The sequence below is a fragment of the Trichechus manatus genome, unplaced genomic scaffold (assembly GCF_000243295.1).
Source record: "Trichechus manatus latirostris isolate Lorelei unplaced genomic scaffold, TriManLat1.0 scaffold00282, whole genome shotgun sequence".
Taxonomy (NCBI): Eukaryota; Metazoa; Chordata; class Mammalia; order Sirenia; family Trichechidae; genus Trichechus; species Trichechus manatus.
Genome location: NW_004444218.1, coordinates 1,671,711 through 1,690,678, shown reverse-complemented (window position 1 = coordinate 1,690,678; position 18,968 = coordinate 1,671,711). Strand labels below are relative to the sequence as shown.

The 18,968-nt window shown below is 52.8% G+C and overlaps 1 protein-coding gene across 1 annotated transcript in view; it reads right to left on the bottom strand.

The window, feature by feature from the left end:
* Positions 1-318: 318 nt before the first annotated feature.
* Positions 319-18,968, bottom strand: part of CLTCL1 (clathrin heavy chain like 1) — a 239,482-nt gene continuing 220,832 nt past the window's right edge. The window contains 8 exon segments of the mRNA XM_012559608.1: positions 319-375; positions 4,121-4,135; positions 4,138-4,344; positions 9,221-9,391; positions 9,747-9,857; positions 10,293-10,424; positions 14,974-15,115; positions 15,199-15,374. Coding sequence (XP_012415062.1) covers positions 319-375; positions 4,121-4,135; positions 4,138-4,344; positions 9,221-9,391; positions 9,747-9,857; positions 10,293-10,424; positions 14,974-15,115; positions 15,199-15,374 — 1,011 coding nt within the window.

The window sequence follows — 18,968 nt, the reverse complement described above, 5'->3', positions numbered from 1 at the left end:
GCCCTCCCAGGGGGTGCTCATCTGTGCAAAGCCCTCCTCCCAGAACAGGCCAGCCACAGCCTTGCTGCCTGGGAGCCAGCAGACAGGGACACAGCAGCAGCTCACCACGTGGCAGGTGCTAGGCACAAGAGCAGGCAGGCACGTCCTCAGAAGGCAGGTGCCCCAGAGCAGAGAGGACGCAGGCTGTGCCTCTCACACATCCCCGGCTACACTTACTTTCTCTATACCTGCCAGCCAGAGAGGGCCTTCCTGCTCCTACCCTGTCCACCCCCCTCATCTCTTCAGCAGGTGCCACCTACCCAACAGGAGAGTGGTGGACTACACCGCATGCTGCTCCTGCCAATGGAGACTCTCTGAGACCTCCAGTTTGTCCATCTGCAAAAGAGGTGGGAGCCCCTGTGCACCACCCAGACAGCACTGTGCTGTCATGCTGTGCTGTCCCTCCGCCAGGGCTCCGGGTGAGTGGCAAGGACGCAAGGGACCTCCAGGAGAGCTGGAAGTTGAGGGTGTGCATGCTGGGTGGCCAGTGGAGGTGGCACCAGGCCTGCTGGACCAGGCTGGCTTCCGGCTGCACCTGAAGCGACCGCCTGACCCCCAAGACACACTCCCATGATGCACATTTTTTTGTAAAAGAAATACTGATTTTAATTAAACATAATAAGGTAAACTCTAAGCATCTGTCATCTTTCAGCCTAAAAATTAGCAAAACTGTTGAGATAAGGCACTGTTTTCTCTCCATACTTTTTACATGGCTTTAGTTACAAAAAAAAAGTTTGTGAAAACATCAAACAAAACAGACGCACATTTTGAATGCAGCGAGACAGCAGTGAAGCTGAGATGGAGTTGGATGGGGCCTTGGTGAAGTCCCCCAGCCATGAGGCCAGCCCAGGTTTTCAAGTGGGCATGTGGCCGCTGGTCACTGCAGAAGTGGCTAATGACAACAGGCTGTGAGGGTGACTGACTCACAGGGTCACCACTGCTTACTGACCCGTGAGCTGGGCAGCATGCAGGACACTGCCAAGAAAACACAGCGCTTTCTCCTCCTGACTAGCCAGCCAGTCCCAGAGCCCAGGCTGCCTGCCCTTCCTCACCAGCACAGGAACCACTTGTCCTCAGAACACTGGGGACCTGATACCTGGAATACTACACTTGGTGGAGAGAACGCTCCCCCTGGGGGCAGGGGACCTGGCCTCAGGAATCAGGCCCCTGTGCACACTCAGGTACTGGCACAGATGCACGGGCTGAGAAGCTGAAAGTGTCATGGTGCAGAGGAGCCACCAGATCTGGGGCACCGAGCCAGTGGGGCCATGGCAACTGTGAGTCTAGTCCTGTGCTCCCGCATGAGCTCAGGCCTGGGGGCGACCAGCAGAGAGCTCTGTTGCTACGCAGACCCTTGCGGGCTTCCGCTTGCTGGTGGGCAGGTCTGAAGCCTGGCTGAATCCTTTCACATCCCCTCCCCTCCCAGGGAGTAGGCTGAGACTGGACAGCTACATCTGACCCACAGCTGTCCTTTCTGCCCAGGCTTGCGGTAGCTGCCGGGCCAAGGTCTATGCTGTTTCCACCCTCCCTCCCCTTGGAGGGCCCTGGCAGAGAGTAGTTCTCTGCAGGACAGCCCAGTAGCTCCCAGACAAGTCAGGAGGCCCACAGGCCGGCTCTGCAGTCTACAAGGGGCTGTGGCCTTCCTGCCTCGGACTCCATTCTCACAGTGCCACGGTGCTGTCCGCTGGGCTCCAGCCCCAGCCAAGAATACCTCACACTTGGTGGGGGCCCCCCATCATGACAGGCATTGTGCCTGGGCCCTGCAGAGACAGGATGGGACATAGCCAGGACAGATGCGTGGAGGTGTCTGGGACCCCAGACCAAGGAGCAGGGTCCTTGGACCACCACTGCAGCTGTAGTCCAAGCAGACTGTCTGACCTTGGATTAGGTGTGTGGTCACAGCTTGGACCGAGATGACGGGGTGGCTGCTGGACTCCATCACCCACCACAGAGGGAGCATCCCCCTCCAGTTCCTGGGGTCCCCTTGGGGTCCAACCCTCTGCAGCAGTGAGGCCTTGGAGGTCTGAGCTCTCTGTTAACCCATGGTCCTTGACGACCAGAGATTCAAGCCCTATTCATCTTCCTTTACGTGAGGTCTCAGGAAGGACAGGGTGCTTTTGGGTGCAGACACTGCAGGGTGGGGAGGAGGGGGTGGTGGGAAGTAGTACCCCGCAGGCAAGAGCAGTTCCCGAGGACTGCCTGCACACTACCAGCAGACAGTTCCTCCAGGGAGCTGCCGTTAGTGGCAGTTCAGGACCTGGGACTGTAGTAAATCAGCCAGTCACTGTCCCCTGGTGGCCTGCACAGCTCAGGCCATGTGGACGAGGCTGCCCTTCCTGCCACCATCCCCACACTGGCCAGGACACTACAATGGGGCATGTTGTGAAGGTCCGTCCTCTCCTGCAGTTGAACCAGTGGCTTTGGAGTGACCCTTGTCAGGTGCTCGGGGCCAGCTCCCTGGAGGCTCTGCAGCCAGCAGGTGGCGCAAGCCCTTCTGGGCACTGGCTGGTCGAGCCAGAGCCCACCACTGCTTGACTGTCTCCAGTTCCCACATTGCTCTGGGAGGCCCCCATCCCTCAACCACAAAAAGCAGCTTCACTAGCAGAGGCTTCATGGTGCTGCTGGGGCCTCCATCCAGACTTGAGATGCCCAGGTGTGTGACTGGACCTGCAGGCAGGGACGGCTAAGAGGCGGCTTTCTGCAGTGTCAGAAACACTAGGTGATGCAGGTCTACGGACAGCAGCTAAAAGTAGGCCTAGACAGGGCCTCCCAGGGCTTCGATACACAGGGAGATTTTTAAAATCAGACACTGTCGCCTCATTAAACAGATCATCAACCTGCAGAGAAAGCTGGAGTGGGACACTTAGGATGCCAAGTGACACCTGAGTGGCCGAAGCTGATGTGCCGAGAGGAGCATGACCTGGTTGGGGGAGACGGGTTTGAGCCCCTCTCCCCTGCTAGTTCTAGGCCCGAACCCCAGTGTCTGCAGCTGTACAGGGAGGATGACTTCACTTACCTCCTCAGGTATTTAAAAGACTCGATACATGTTGTCATGGATTGAATTGTGTCCCCCAAATGGCTGGGTCATGGTTCCCAGTGTTGTGTGACTGTCTGCCATTTTGCCATCTGCTGTGGTTTCCCTGTGTGTTGTGGACTCTATCACTGTGGTGTGGTGGGATGCGCTGGCGGCAGTTGTGTTGGTGGGGTCTACAGGATTGGGTGGTGTCTTGGGCCAGTCTCTTTTGAGGGAGAGAGGCGAGCAGAGAGACATGGGAACCTCATACCACCAAGAAACCAGTGCCGGGAGCAGAGTGTGTCCTTTGGACCTGAGGTTCCTGTGCTGAGATGCTCCCAGAACAAGGGAAGACTAATGACAAGGACCTTCCTCCAGCGCTGATGAAAAAGGCATTCCCTCGGAGCTGATGCCTTGACTTTGGACTTGTAGCCTACTGGACTGTGAGAAAATAAATTTCTCTTTGTTAAAGCCATCCACTTGTGGTATTTCTGTTATAGCAGCACTAGATGACTAAGACACATGTGTTAACATTCCTATTGAGTACCTGGAAAAGGGGGCTACCCCCAACAGGCGTGCCAGCAGCCACCCCTCCGGACGTCCCTGGAGGCACAGCAGCAGGAGGAAGCTGGGGTCCACAGAGGCCCCCAGGCTCCGAAAGAGGGGCTTGCTGTGCACTGGGGGCTCTGTGTGGATGCCAACAGTGCCAGCTGTCGCCTTGCTGGCTGTCACCCCAGCACCTTCCTTGCTCTGTGGCAGTGTGTGCTTTGGCATAATGTCTGAGGCAGGATCAGCGGGAAGGTCACTGAACTGGTCAGTGCTCAGTTCTCCCTGACACCTGCCATGGTGGTTTTCTAGAGCAGGGGAACTGGGCAGAAAACCACTCGCACCCAAAGGGAAGAACCCATTCCCAAAGGCAGCCACTGATGGCTGGCCACCCTAGGCTGGCCTTCAACGGGCCACCACCAGGGCCTCCGGGCAGGTCTGCGGCCAGAGTCAGCACCAGGGGAGGAAACCCTGTGAGGTGAGAAGGGAACAGCAGTGGCTACCCGGGGGCCAGGCACTCACTTTGCTAAGATACTCTCCCTCATCAGCTGGATGAAGTAGGGCACGGCGCAGTCCCTGAGGTTGTGTCTCCAGGCCAGCTCCAGCACCACATCCGAGCTAAGCAGATGGTAGCAGGTAAATAGAGTGGCTGTGAAGCACTCCCGCTGGCCCTCTTCCAGGAACCACTGCAGTAGGTTCTCGGCCTGCTCGGCATTCTGGGACTCTACAGCATGCTGCATGGCATCCTGCCACCGAGCACACACGAAGCTGGGGCCCAGTCTGCACAGGGCAAGACCCTGTGCCACCTGAAGTGAGCTTCCAGGACCAGGAGCCTACAGGCAGCTGGGCAGGTGGGGCAGGGGTGCACCAGGCTTCAGGTGGAGGCCCTACCACTTGCCAGCAGAGCGAGTCTGGACACACAGCAGAGCCCCGTTTTGCAACTCAGCTGCCCTCTGGTGAGACAGAGGTACTGTGCCCACAAGGGCTGGGGAAAGGAGAACTGCAGCTGGCACAGGGGGACACTGAGTGGTCCTAGCAGCCAGTCCCTGCAGAGCCTGCTAACCTGCCCAGAGGTGCACTGGCCTCCAGGCCAGTGACCCCCAGGGCTGCTCTGGGGGTGGGCAGTGAGGGATGTCAGGAATGGTGCTAGCAGTGCCTGCTGGGAGGCCCGAAGTCCCTACACTCAGGCCTCCTTCAGAGACTGGCTCAACCAGGGACACAGCTAGTGTTCAAGAAATAGCCGTGTACCTTCTCTTCTGCCATAAAGAAGTCCCTCACAAGCCCCTAATCACCATTTCATACTTGCAAATTTCTTTGTAACATGATTTAAAAAGTTATACCCATGTAGTTAATAATTATTAGTATATCAGTAATTTCAATACCCATTCCCTATTTTCTAGCCACAATGGTGAGAATTAAATGACATTAAGTAGTGAACGTGTGGATTAGCTCCTTTTGTCTCCACGACAGCCTCTGGACAGGTATTGCCATTATGCTCTTTTAGAGATGAGGAGACTGAGGCACGCAGAGTGAGTCTCTTGCTCAAGATTGCTCAGCTAAGAGGCAAAGCTGGTTTCAAACGCAATGTGGTCACCCACTAACCGCACAGCTGCTCTTGAGACCGTGGAAGGTGCTAAAGCGGCAGTGGCCATGTTGGCTGTCACCAGGGTAACTGCTACTTGGGCCTGTAGAGAGCTGGCACCATATGCCGACTGCCACCTCAAGCTCATATTCTATTCCTGAGACCCCTGGATACTCTCGGTCGCCAAGCCCACACCCTCACCCAACACCCCGAAGCCAGCTCCGTTTTCCCTTGTTGTCCATCTTCCTGAAAGAATCCTCTCACCCACCTGCTTGCTGCTCAATCCAGAGTGTAGCCTCATCCGCATGCTGTTCCTACTGAGGCACCAGGCCACTTTTTTTTTTTTTTTTTTTTTGGCCAAAGTCAGCGGAGACTCAGCAACAGCTCCAAGATGCCTTCAGATCACCATGTCCCTAGAGCTCTGACATCCTCATGGTCACTGTCATCTCTGACCTACAGGGAGCGTGGCCAGGCGGGCTTCCTGTCCTCCTTCCCTCCATGGGCCTCCCAGACTGTTTCACTAACTCTCTCAGCTCCAACTGCCGTCACCAGAAAGCAGGTGTTTCCTGAGCCCTTCTGCTCTGGGTAGACCCACAAATCCCAGTGCCTGCTGGCTGTCTCCTAGAGGACTCTCAGGTATGAGCTTCCCCAGGTACACACCCCATGTCCCTCCCCCGCAGCCTGAAAACTGGCTTGCATCTGAGATTCTTCCCACCTGTCTACTTCTCATCACCACACCTGGCCTGCTGTACCCTCAGGTCTTCTGTTTTTGTCCTGTCTCGGTATCCACTTTTTCTCCCCAACTACTGCGGTACCTAATGAGGCCACCACACCAGCACACCCACACCTCCAGGATGACTACCAGGCTCCTTGCTGTGGACCTCCCTCCTTATGCCCGTCTGCTCTCCACACACCTGAGGGCTGGCTCCTCTCACCTGTCCACATCTATGCGTGGGCTTCCAGCCCTTTCTACACCACCTGGCCCTCAACTGCCTTCATCCCGACACCTTCCAATGCTCAACCCACAGGTACTACCTGGCCAGTGTTCCCTCGGCATCCCAGCATCCTGCCACGGGTATAATCACCTCAGTTCACTCATCTCACCAAGTAGAGTATGCACACCTCAAGGAGTTCAAGCTGAGTGAATGCAAATCCTGAGAGCTGTACCTGCTGTGCCTGACTTTATACTCCACTTCTTTACTCTAGAATAAACATTTTCTGTGTGGCTCCATGACGGTCCCAGATGTCATCAATGCTACTCACTACTCTGCTGACTGGCACATTGTGATTTGGCCACATTCTCTCAGGAGGACGTTACCCATTGTCATCAAGTTGATTCCGACTCATACTGACCCTATAGGATAGAGTAGAACTGCCCCATAGGGTTTCCAAGGCTGTAAATCTTTACAGAGGCCGACTGCCACATCTTTCTCCCAAGGAGTGGCTGGTGGGTTAGAACAGCTGACCTTTTGGTTAGCAGCTGAGTGTTTCATCACTGCGCCACCAGGGCTCCTTAGAACATTAACCCAACCCAAACCAAACCCATTGCTGTCGAGTCGATTCCGACTCATAGTGACCCTATAGGACAGTGTAGAACTGCCCCATAGAGTTTCCAAGGAGCACCTGGTGGATTTGAACTGCCAACCTTTTGGTTAGTAGCTGTAGCACTTCACCACTATGCCACCAGGGTTTTCCTTAGAACATTAGGTGATTTCAATTCTGGCCCCAGGGCAAGGTTTCTCAACCTTGGCACTCTTAACACTTGGGGCCAGATCATTCTTCGTAGTTGGGGGCTATCTGGACTGCAGCACCCTAGGCTCTGTCTACTAGATGTAGCACTACACCCCTAGCAATGACAACCAAAAATGTCTCCAGAAAAATGCCAAATGTCCCCTGGGGGGCACAATTGCCCCCGGTTGAGAACCACTGCTCTAGGGGAAAGTACGCTCAACAAGTTTATACCTATGGTTTTGTTCTTGTGAGTGTTTTTCTTGGCACACTTGGCTGTAAGTGGGCTGACTGGCGCAGAGAGGACAGACTGCCTGAGAGGTGAGCGAGCGTGATTCCCCTGCATCCGTGCCTGAGTCGTGTGGTTTAAGACACTGATGTGTGCCGCCTCTGGGACAGGCATGTCATGGTACCACAGGGTGCTGTCATTGCCAGCGGGGTGATGGCTTTTCCTCTGGCATGTCTGAGCCCTGCTGCCACCGCCCAGCAGCCAGCCCCCGAGCACCTTGGTGTGAGGTCCTGGAGCTCTGCAGTTTTTCTTCCCAGTCCTCTCTGCCGGGGCCCTGTCAGCACACCAGGGAGGACTGGGAGCCCTGTCACTAAGGGCTAGGAGATGTCAATTAACAGTCCAAAAACTGGAGGTGGCAACTTGGGGTAAAGCTCAACATGAGCTAGTGTCAAGTGACACTGCCTCGATGAAGTCTGAGCCAAGAGCCACAGCTCACATGTCTTGGGAAGAGCCTCAGGAGCACATGGGGACAATGCCTAAGCATATCCTAGGTCACAGACGACCTGCTGACCTCCTGGGCTCTGGGCACACAGAGCCACCAGAAGTCAGCTCAGGGTATAATGTATTACAAAAATGGCCCTCTTGTACAACTCAACTTTACTCCACTGGGCAAGAAGTTTAGGCCAACCAGAGTGATAGCGGCACCTTCAGGATCCTAGCAATTTCTCAAGGCAGCCCAACTAGATTAGCAGGATACGAGCGTGGTGCTAAACCAGCTCTCGCTGATAGACACAAATATTTTGACCATGATTTTAATTTGGTTTTTTTATTCCCAAAATCCTGATATGAAGTAAATAAGTGCCAAGAAGTAGACGCTGCCACACTGTGTTTAAAACAAACAAACAAACAAAAAAAAAACCCGTTGCCGTCGAGTGGGTTCTGATTCATAGTGACCCTGTGTTTAGGTAAAGTTAAATTCACAAATAACTGAAGAGAAGAGAATTGACTCACAAGCACAAATACTGCAATCCACAGACTTTTTAAGGAGTTCTATGTTAATGATGGAGCCCTGGTGGCATAGTGGTTAAGAACTGGGCTGCTAACCAAAAGGTCAGCAGTTCGAATCCACCAGCTGCTCCTTAGAAACCCTATGGGGCAGTTCTATTCTGTCCTATAGGATCACTATGAGTCAGCATTGACTCCATAGCACACAACAACAACAACAACATTAATGATGGAATCCCTGGGTCTCAAATGGTTTGTGTGCTCAGCTGAAAGATTAGAGGTTCCAGTCTACCCAGAGGTACCTCAGAAGAAAGGCCTGGTGATCTACTTCTGAAAAATCAGCCATTGAAAACCCTATGGGTGAGACTGGATGAACCAAATCCCTGAAATTGTTACCGTCAGAAAATCTTTAAACCTTAAGCCTTAAACCAAAAATATCTGTGGAAGTCTTTAAATCAAACAACAGTAGCTTAACTAGTAAAGAATGTCTGCCTTTAGCACTATGCTCTTTTAAGAACTATCTATATGGGATCAAACTGACAACAGCAACTTGAAAAATTAGATAGGAAATTCAGGGGCCAGTGAGTTTATGTTAGTGGGGGAGGAACAATTCAGAAAAAGAAGGTGAGAATGGTTGTACAACTTGAAGAATATAGTCAATTCACTGAATGGTACACGTAGAAATTGTTGAAATTGGTGAATGTTCTGCTGTGTATATTCTCAACAACAATAAAAACAAAATAAATAAGATAAATTTAAAAATAAAACAAAAAACCCTGTGGAGCACAGTTCTACTCTGACACATACGGGGTTGCCATGAGTTGGAGTCAACTCAATGGCAACTGGTTATGTTAATGATAATGATCCTCTAGACGGCTCCCAACTCTTGCACCATGTTCTAAAACTGTTCCTCAAGCTCCCTTAGCTTCATTCCTCTTTCACCTCCATGAGAATCTCTGAGACAAGTCCCAGGGAAAGAAGAGGGAAGGGGTGACAAATGATTACCCCTCTGCCCAAAAGCATCATGAAGCACACTGAAGGGGGGCTGGGCCCTGCTGTGCCACTCAGGGACACCAACCTTGTAGAGCTGGTCCTTCTTACAGAGCTCTATACTCTGGGCCCACCAGTTATTGCCCTTGTACAGAGAAGCGGCAATGTGCTGGAACTCCATCAGTTGGTGCTTCTCCAGCCGCTAAGCCAGGCTGATGTGGTCAAAGTTGTCATAGGCATTGATAGACGCCCTTAAACCCTAGGAGATACAGCCTTTCCGTGAGTACATGTCTCGGTAGAGACGGTTACTGGGGTGCTTGCACAGTGGAGCAGGTACCCAGGACAGCAGTGGTGGCCACCACAGACTCCGAAAAGCCCCTGCCCATCTATCTGTTCGTGACCCCATGGGGCCCATACCTGCTGGCAGCCTAGTGACGGGACAGACTGGCCTCTAGCTGCTGAGAGTCCAAGGCTGGTATAGTCTGCACTGGCCCCTGCTGTGTGGCATGAGTGCCAGCACAGCTGCTGTCCCTGGGGCCAAGGGAGGAAGCCCACCTTGCCCCCGGGTGGGAGCTGCCCCCATTCTCTGCCAGGCTTTCCTCTTCCACACCCACCTGGTAATCCTCTTCTTCCGTCAGCAGATGATTGAGTACCTCATTCACACTCTTGTTGTTGTGGCTCTGGACTGACTCCAGGTAAGGCTTCACCAGGGGCAGCTGGCCCACCTGATGAGTCAGGGAAGAGTGGTCAAGGCACTCAGACAAGCTCATCCCAGGGATGGTGTGGCTGGGGGTGCCTGGGGTGGTGCAGGGGGAGGTGTGCAAGTCCCCTGGTCATCGGAGGCACCGAGTGGGGGCCTGGCTCCAGGAGCTGTCTTCTGGTCCTACTGCCAGCAGGGACACCTTCCAGACACTAGAGCCTATCTATGCTTCACGCTCTTTCTGGGTGACTCAGTAGCTGCCTGTCTCATCTGTGGACACTGGCTGGAAGGTAAACCTGTGTCTGAAACCTAAAGCTGTTTGATAAATTAAACCTTTAAATTTTCCAGGGATCAATCTCAAAAAATGTTTATTAAAGAAGTACAATTCAGGTGACCTTGGAACAGCAGCTAGCTGACCCACCCCCCGCTTCTCTGGAAACAGTGATGTTGGCTGACTCACCTTTGAGAAGAAGCTGACAGTTCGGGTGTGATCCAGGTCGGGGGACAGCACAAATAGAAGGTCATTGATGAGCAGAGGTTTGTATTCCAAATAGAACTGCAGGGCTTTGTAGTAGAGCTCTACACTGGCAAACTGGGAGGGGGTCAAAGTCAAGGATGCATTCCTGCCGACCCCCCGGCAGCCCTGCCCTCGCCTCCAGGTGGCTGCACAGCTCAACCTCCAGTGTCACTTTATCAGTGGAGCCTGTCATGGCCACCCTTCAGAAGACTGCAGCACTTCCACTGCCAACACCCTCCTCTCGGCTTTCCTTTCCTCCTCTGCACTTGCCATCTGACACACTGTGCCTCTCCCTCACCGTCCCCATGGGGCTCTCAGAGGCAGGGTTTGTGTACCCCCCCACCCAGCACCACCCATGTCTGACACAGGGTCAGCGTTCAACAGGCAGCTGTTGTGCAAATAAATGAGGTGAAACAAGCCTGAATGAACCCCATGATGCCAAACACTATACATGCTTTTATCCAGGTGAGACCCCCCTAGCCTGCTGGGAGCCCAGTGTGGGTGCTCAGACTGTGCGGAAGGCTGATGGGCTGCCCCACAGTATGGCTCAGATGGCAGGCTCTGTGCCTGTGGGGAGGCCTGCCGTCCAGGTGTCAAAGTCTGGCCAAGTTGCTCAAGTCTGTCTCTTGGTACTTTTCCAACTGCTCTTCTGTCACACTCTGCTTTTAAGATTATTCAGTAACTTGCTGCCTGGGAGGGCACAGAAGTCCAAGGCCAGCACAAAGCTCTGGGGTTTGGTGGAAAGAAGGCAGTTTCTGCCCTTCCAGAAGGGCATAATCCAAGTCAGCAACAATCACCGTATCTGTGGGCATGTATGGTGGTGCCAGGTGTGTGCACAGGGCATGAGGCAAGAGCCACGCTGGAGGGAGTGGGCGGGCGCAGACAGGGAACCCTCCAGCAATGCTGGGTTGAGGTGATCTGGCAGCACTGTGTGTCCCGGTGACGTGTCCAGTACCAGCCACAGCCCCCACTGTCTCCTGCTCATTTAACTCTTTCATTCCTGCTCCTCTACTCCCAGACCTAGGCATGACCTACATCATTCCTTCTCTCTTAAACTCGAGTACTCATGATCGCCACAGACTCTAACCTCCACAGGCATGAGGGCCCTAGCACCAGCCCTCATCGACGCAGAGCAGGGCAGTGGTGTGGCCGCATCACAGAGCATCCCCTGTCCTGGGCTGGCCTGGGGCCTGATGGCTGTGGTGGATGTGCGTACCCGAACTCTGAAGCTGTCATTCTTCAAGGCTGGCCCTTTGTTCAGCGATAGTGGGGGCTCAGGATCAGAGAGGCCTCAAGCTAGACACTTAACAAGCAGAACTGATGCAGCAACCACCTGCCAGTAACGCTGTTGGGATACAGCACGGTGATTAAGAGCATGGAGGCCAGTGCTCAAGTTCACCAGTGCCACCTGTGAGTGGGGCCACATGTGTCAATTCACCTGCCCTCTGCCCCGCCTTCCTTGCAGAGGTGCCCCAGCAACAGACTTCTCAGGTTACTGTGGGAGTGAGGTGAGGACATGCAAAAGGGCAGTGCCCATCTTGTCATGGCTCCCTGTGAATGCATGTGCGACCGTGGAAAGGCGCCCCTGCCCCCCATGCAGTCATTAATGCATGTGTGACTGTGGAAAGGCTCCACAGATGCAGCCGTGAATGTGTGTGCAACCGTGGAAAGGTGCCCCCACCCCGTGCAGCTGTGAATGCATGTGCAACTGTGGAAAGGTCCCCTCTCTCTCTGGACACAAAGCCTCCCTCGTGGGACAATACAGAGTTGGCAGAGTGGTCGTGGCAGCCACCAAGCTGTGCAGCAAATGGCCCTGGCTGTCCTCCTCTGGCACATGGTGTGCTGTCAGCAGGGCTCTCAATGAAGCATGATGAGAAGTGCTGTGTGTCCCCCAGGCAGAAGGCTTAACTTGCCAACTCTCTCTTCCTTCTGCTGTGGGGACTGTGAAGATGGACGAGAGCTCACAGCTCAGCTTGTTTGGTCCCAAGGGCCCACGATGAGCAGGCACCACACCAGGCACGTGTCTTTGCTGGGGTAAGCTGTGGGGACCTGGGCTGATCTGTCACCCCCAGGATGCAGCGAGTCTCAGGGGCCCTTGGGGAGCTGTCTGTGCTCCTGTCTGGGGAGCACTGTCCCTGGGCAGCACCTCCTCTGAGCTGTGGCGGGAACAGTGCGGGCAGGCTGCCTGATGATGCGCCAGGACCTCACCCCATGGTTAATGAAGACACTGCCATGGTGCCTGTCCAAGCACATCGTGCCGATTATCTCCACTGAGCCCCAAAGCCCTGAGGGACAGGGTAGTACTCCTGTTTTGTAGAGGAGAAAACTGAGGCTCAGAGATTTGCACACACTCAGGGGCAACCTGCTTTGAACTCAGGCCTCCTGGGCTCTTTGCTACGGCATCCCATGACCTGTTAGAAGTAACTACTGTGTGCCAAGCACCTGCCATAGATCACCTGAAAGGCAAGAAACATTATGTCCACTTTACAGATGGGAAAGTTGAAGTCCAAACAATGAAACCCCTTGCCCAAAGTCATACAGGCAGTGATGGCTGAGCCAGTATGCAAACCCTGCTCTGTGTCAGCAAGACTCCTGCTCAACCCTCCACCACCTGCCTGGGGGCAGGCTGACACCAAAGTCCCTCTGCTTGTGTGCCCAGAATGCAAACCGAATGTCACTCCTCTGACTGCCAGCTGGCCGCTGGACTGCCACATCAGCTAGCGTCCTCCTGCCATTGCTGGGAATGACATCTCTACCACCTACCCTGTCTTCATGAAGGAGGGAGTGGCTCCTGCTGATAGGAGTTTTCTTCTACATAACAGAGGGTACCAGAAGCATAGCGAACATCACACCAAGAATGGGACTGACCATGGACACTCCAGCTGGCATCGCGGCTCCTTCCACCCCTCTGTGGGAGGCCAGGCTGCTGGCAGCAGTCAGATGCCCGTAAGACCAGATCCTCACTGCCCACCCGTCATCGAACAACGCACTGATGACTGGATGATGTCCTGTCATTTTATGTACCGCTAAGAAATAAGCAGTGCTACCAAGTAAACCATGACACACTGTGAATTTTAAAACATGGCCCATTGTCAGAAAGGTTAGCATGTGAAAACGGTGCATCTAGACTTGCTGGAGTACAGGTCCCACATCTCTGGACCCAACATGCATGAGTCCATGTCAACCTGTGACCGCCACCCTCCACCAGCGACCATGGAGCTGGCCAGGGTGAGGCCTTCTGGCAGCCGTGCACTGACCTCACACACCACGCTGAGGAGCACGCATGCCCTCCAAGGGGTTCCTGCTTGTGGCCTCGAGCTTGACCTGGGCCAGCTGTCCGTTCAAGGTCCAGTTGAGGTAGCCAAAAAAATGAAAGCTGGTGCCAGGTTTTGGTGCAAGCATCAAGCAAGACTTTATGATTTGGCTTGTTTGGTCTCTGAGTGAAGGTCAACCTTGGGTCTCCCTCTCTGTTCAGTTCCGTGTGCAGGGTGCAGGTCCTGGCCAGCAACCCAACCTGCCAGCATATCTGCCCCCCAGTAGCTGCTTGTGGAGCAAAAGTCACATAAAAGGGGCTACTGTGCCGTTCATGGCCCCTGTTGAGATCAGGGCCCACTGCACCCACTGAGAGCAACAGGACGGCAATATAATCAGGATGTTATTTTCACTAGCAGACATCAAAGGGAGAGATTTGTGGGCACTGGGATGAAATGAGGACACACAATCACAAAGGACCAGGGACTAGTAGTCAGGAATGTCATCTCGTTTACCCACTACCCTGCACATGGAACTGAACAGAGAGGGAGGACCCAAGGCTGACCCCACTCAGAGATCACACAAGCCAAATTATAAAGTCCTGCTTGGTGCTTTCACCAAATCTGGCACCATCTAACATTTTCCTGGCTGCTGGTAGAGCAACTCAGGGTCCTGGTTTAGTCCAACTTGACTGTGGGAGGGCAGCACTTCCTTGGGAGGGGAGGGTTTCAGAGGCCTGCACACCTGCTCTGCACTTACCCGTCCACCCTGCACATGTTTACTGTACAGCCACGAGGTGCCTGCACTCTTCTAGGGCTGGTGTTTTCATGGGAGAGACATGAAGAGAAAAATGTCAAATGGTGAAAAGAAATATGAGAAAAAGCAAAACAGGAAGTGGGCGGGCAGACAGGGTCTGAGGTGGGACGCCCGAGCTGAGAGGTGACTAATGAAGAGGGGCAGCCCAGTGATGAGACAGCGTGGGGGTCTGAGGCAGAAGGAAGAGCACCTGCCAAGGGCCGGCTGTGAGGGGCCTGGGTGCTGCAGTGCACTGTGGAGTGTGGCTCAGGGAGGCAGGGGGCAGCGGGCCACAAAGGCATAGCTTCACATACAGGCTAGGCTTCACAGACCCACCAGCCCAGCTGTGTGTGCCAGACCAATTACTGACCCATCCTAAGAGCAGTTCCCTTTGTGTAGATGGAATTAACTGCCTGCCTGAGGGTGGCGTGAGTCACAGGAGATAAGTGCCGATTCACCGTGGGTGTGGTACATACTAGGCTCATGACGTTCCCACCCTACCCATCCTGGGTCCCCGCACTGAGGTCAGGGCCCAGCAGAAGCAGGCACTGGCTAGCGCTCTGCGTCCCTCTCTTACCTTGGCAATGATGTCCTTGAACTGCCCTTCTTTCCAGGCCTCGGTGGGGTGGCTCATCATGGTGAGGACAGCATTGTCATATTCCTCATACTTGTCACAGAGGAACACCAGCTCAGCCCAGAGATGCGCCTGCTCTGTGGCTCTCAGCACTTGGGGGTTGGTCACAGGCCAAGGGCTTGAGCTTGCCCCATGCGTGGACACCACAGCCAGAACCCGGAGGAGGGCTCAGCTACCTTGGGGATGTTGACACGGGATCAGAAGAGCTCCAGGTGATCCGGCATCTTCTGTGGCTTAAACTTGCAATAGAGGATAGCTAGTTCTGTGAACATGCCCATGTGGGCCTGCTCCAGGCCCAGGGCTGCCTCCAGCAGGCAGATCAGCTCCTCAAAGTAGCCCCAGTCCTGAAAGACCAACGGTGACATTCAGGGCAGAGGTGAAGCAAGCCAGACAGCAGCCTCCCACAGCCAAAGCTCATCCCATGACTGTCAATGATTTCAAGCAGGGGCATGTGAAGAAAACTTCTCAGCTTATTGAATCATGTGACAATTTTCAGTCTTTGGAAAGCAGCCCACCTCACTGCAATTGTCCAGTTTACTAAGTATCGCCCATTTTTATGAAAAGAAATACGAAAAAAACAAAACAAGAAATGGGATGAAAAGAGTCTGAAGATTATTAGTTTTATTCCGTTCTCTCTCTACAGCTCATTCCTTCTGGGACCCTGATGCCAATTATGTCTTCAACTCTACTTAGGACCCCCTACTGTCTCACTACCCTCTCCCCACATGTCCTTTTCCCTTCTAGCCTTGTTTAAATGCTTTGGCTGATTAGTTTAGCCAACCTCGTGAATCCAGCCCCAACTCCTTCTCACTCAGCCATGCCCCCCTTAACAGGACCGGCTCCCTGGTCACAGCTACCCATCATGCCTGATGTGGAGAAGTGCCCAACCACATGGAAAGCCTCCCACCACAAGAGGGCACAAAAGGCTGCCTGGCAGCGCCTAGCCTACTCCTGAGAGAACTCTCTCTCCTTCCCAGGAAGTCTCCAACATTCCCTCCCATCTTCACGTGAGCTGATGACCTTGCTTCCTGGTTCACTGAGAAAACTGAAGCCCTTAGAAGAAAGCCTCCATACCCTCCTTTCTGCCAGCTCTGTGCCACACATTCTGCCTGCAGATACACTATTTGTGCTCCCAGCTCTGGAGCTCTCAGTCCCATCACCACCCCAGGCTGCTGCTCCAGCACCCTTCCCATTCTCTCTTCTGCATTAACTTCCCTCTCTACAGTTTGCCACCTGCAAACGTCCTGTTACTTTTCCCATCCTAAAACAGCCTCTCTTAACCCCATGTACCCTACCTAGCCACCATCCCATTTCTCTACTCCCCTCTGCTGCAAAAACTCCTCAAAAGGATTGTTCCCGTTCCTCTCCCCTGTTTCCTCAGGCCCACCCAATCAGGCTTCGTTCTGCCCCCATCACTCAAGGTCACCAGTGGCCACAACTCTCTGTCCTCCTGTCATCTGCCCCTCAGCAGCACCTGACGTGCTGATCACTCTGTTCTCTTGGCTTCCGAAACTTCACTCTCTCCTGGTTTTCTTCTTACATAATTTACTGGTTGCTCCTTCCCCTCTCAACCTGCTCATGTGGGAGGTCCCAGGCTCAATCTTTGGCCTTTCTTACCTGGTGTCTTTATACACCATCAATATGGCAAAAGCTCCCCGTTTTCTGTCTCCAGCTGGGTTTCCTCTCTGAACACCAGACTCTATCTTTCTAATTGCCTGCTTGACACCTCTGAACATCTACCTAGCAGCTCACAGTATGTCCACAACAGAATTCCTGCTCTTCCCATCTTTGGTCTTCCCCATTTCCACTCACGGTAATGCCATACTTACAGCTGTTCAAGCCAAAATAAATGGAGTCATCCTTGACTATTTTCTCTCATCCCACATACAATCTGTTATGGACTGAATAGTGTGCCCCCAAAATATGTATTTTAAATCCTAACCCCTTTACTTGTGGCTGTAATCCCATTTGGGAATAGGGTTTTCTTTGGTATGTTAATAAGGCCATATCAGTCTAGGGTGTGTTTTAAGACAACCATTTTTGAGATATAAAAGAGCAGATTAGGCACAGAGAAGCATGCAAGCCCAGATGGGGGAAGATAGATGCCTCTCTCCATAAGGACTGGAACTGAGGAACAGAGCTGAAAACAGATAAGGACTTTCCCCAGAGCCCACACAGAGAGAGAACCTTCCCTTAAAGCCAGCACCCTGAATTTAGACTTCTAGCCTAAATGTAAGAAAATAAATTTCTGTTCGTTGAAGCCACTCACTTGTGGCATTTCTGTTATAGTAGTACTAGGAGACTAAGATATAATCCATTAGCATATCAAGTTGGATGCACTTTCAAAATAAAAAATCAAAAACCAAACCCATTGCCGTTGAGTCGATTCTGATGAATAGCTACCCTATAGGACAGAGAAGAACTGCCTGCACAGTGTTTCCAAGGAGTGGCTGGTTCATTCAAATTGCTGACCTCTTGTTTAGCAACTGCAGCTCTTAACCACTGCGCCACCAAGGCTCCATTCAAAATATACATCCTACCTCTGACCACCTCTCACCCTGCATCACCACCTCCCTGGGCTGAGCCACCATCTCCTCTCATCTAGATTGCTGCAATAGTGACTAGCTGCTCTCTTGCCTTCCATGTGCCCCCCACTCCCAGGTCCTTCATAAAGGTCTGGGGTCCAGCCCTCCTCCACTCACCCTTACTCTCAGGTTCCAGCCTCAGGGGCTCCTACCTTGGGGATTTTGCTCTGCTAACTCTTCCTGAAATACTCTTCTCTCAAATATTCACATAGCCAAGACCCTCAATTTCTTCAAGTCTTTGCTCGAATGTCATCCTCTCAAGTAGTCCTACTATACCTTGACCACCCCTTTATGAAACCCCACCCAACCTATCCACCCTGGCATGCTTACCCTCCCAAATTTGCTCTATTCCCCCCGTAACTCATCACCTCAAACATACTACATGATTTACTCATTAATGCTTGTTTCTTGCCCGTCAACCTCGCTGAATGGAAATTCATCTGAATAGGGACTTGTTTGTTTTGTTCACTGATACAATTTTGTTCACTGATACAATTTTGTTCACTAAAACAATGCCCAGCACACAGTAGGTGTTCAAACATTTGCTGAACAAATGAATCACTCTTTTCTGCCAGCCTCTGGACTACATTATTACTTTCTCTGCTTGCTCTGATTGATTTCTCAAATCTCTGTGTGACAGGAGGACATTTATCATTTAAAAGTCATCAAGTCTAGCTTGATACTGTGGGCATCAATGTATGCACTTTCACAGGCTCACAGGTCCCATGAGGAAGGCCCCAGAGTCCTGTGACTCACTGAGCCCCCTCCAGGCTACTCTTCACGCAGAGAGGGGGCTGGGGCTGAGTTCCATGGGAACAGTAACAGAGCTAAGCAAAGTCTAATGGTCTGTCTTTACTAATCACACCTAGCATGACCACACAGCTGCAGGAATCCCACAGTGGAGAGGCAGGCCCCTAAACATGCTGATGTCTATCTTTCAGCCACTCAGTAGCAAAGCAGAAGTACAATACAAACATGCAGTGCCCCTACCCTTCCAAATGGGCTACTTTTGGGTTCTCCCTCCTGGACACTCAAACTTTTTTTCTCTAAAGTTTTAGTAGTCTTACCTCCTTGGCGCTGCACACCATGGGAACTAGGATTTGGACCCTGGCTCTGCCATGTTTAGCCCAGTATTCTCAGCAAGTTACCCAGGGATTCTCCCCAGTTTGCAAGCCATTGACTGGGTTTCTGCAGATGCACTGACCAGGAGCAGTGAGAGTGTTTTCACAAACAAAAAACACTAGCCAGCCAAGAGGCCCAGGGTGCCTAACAAGCCCATGTGAATTTCACTTATAAACTTGATGTCCAGTGCACGAAAGAACTTTCCCCAAAGAGACAAGGCTCTGTATTTTT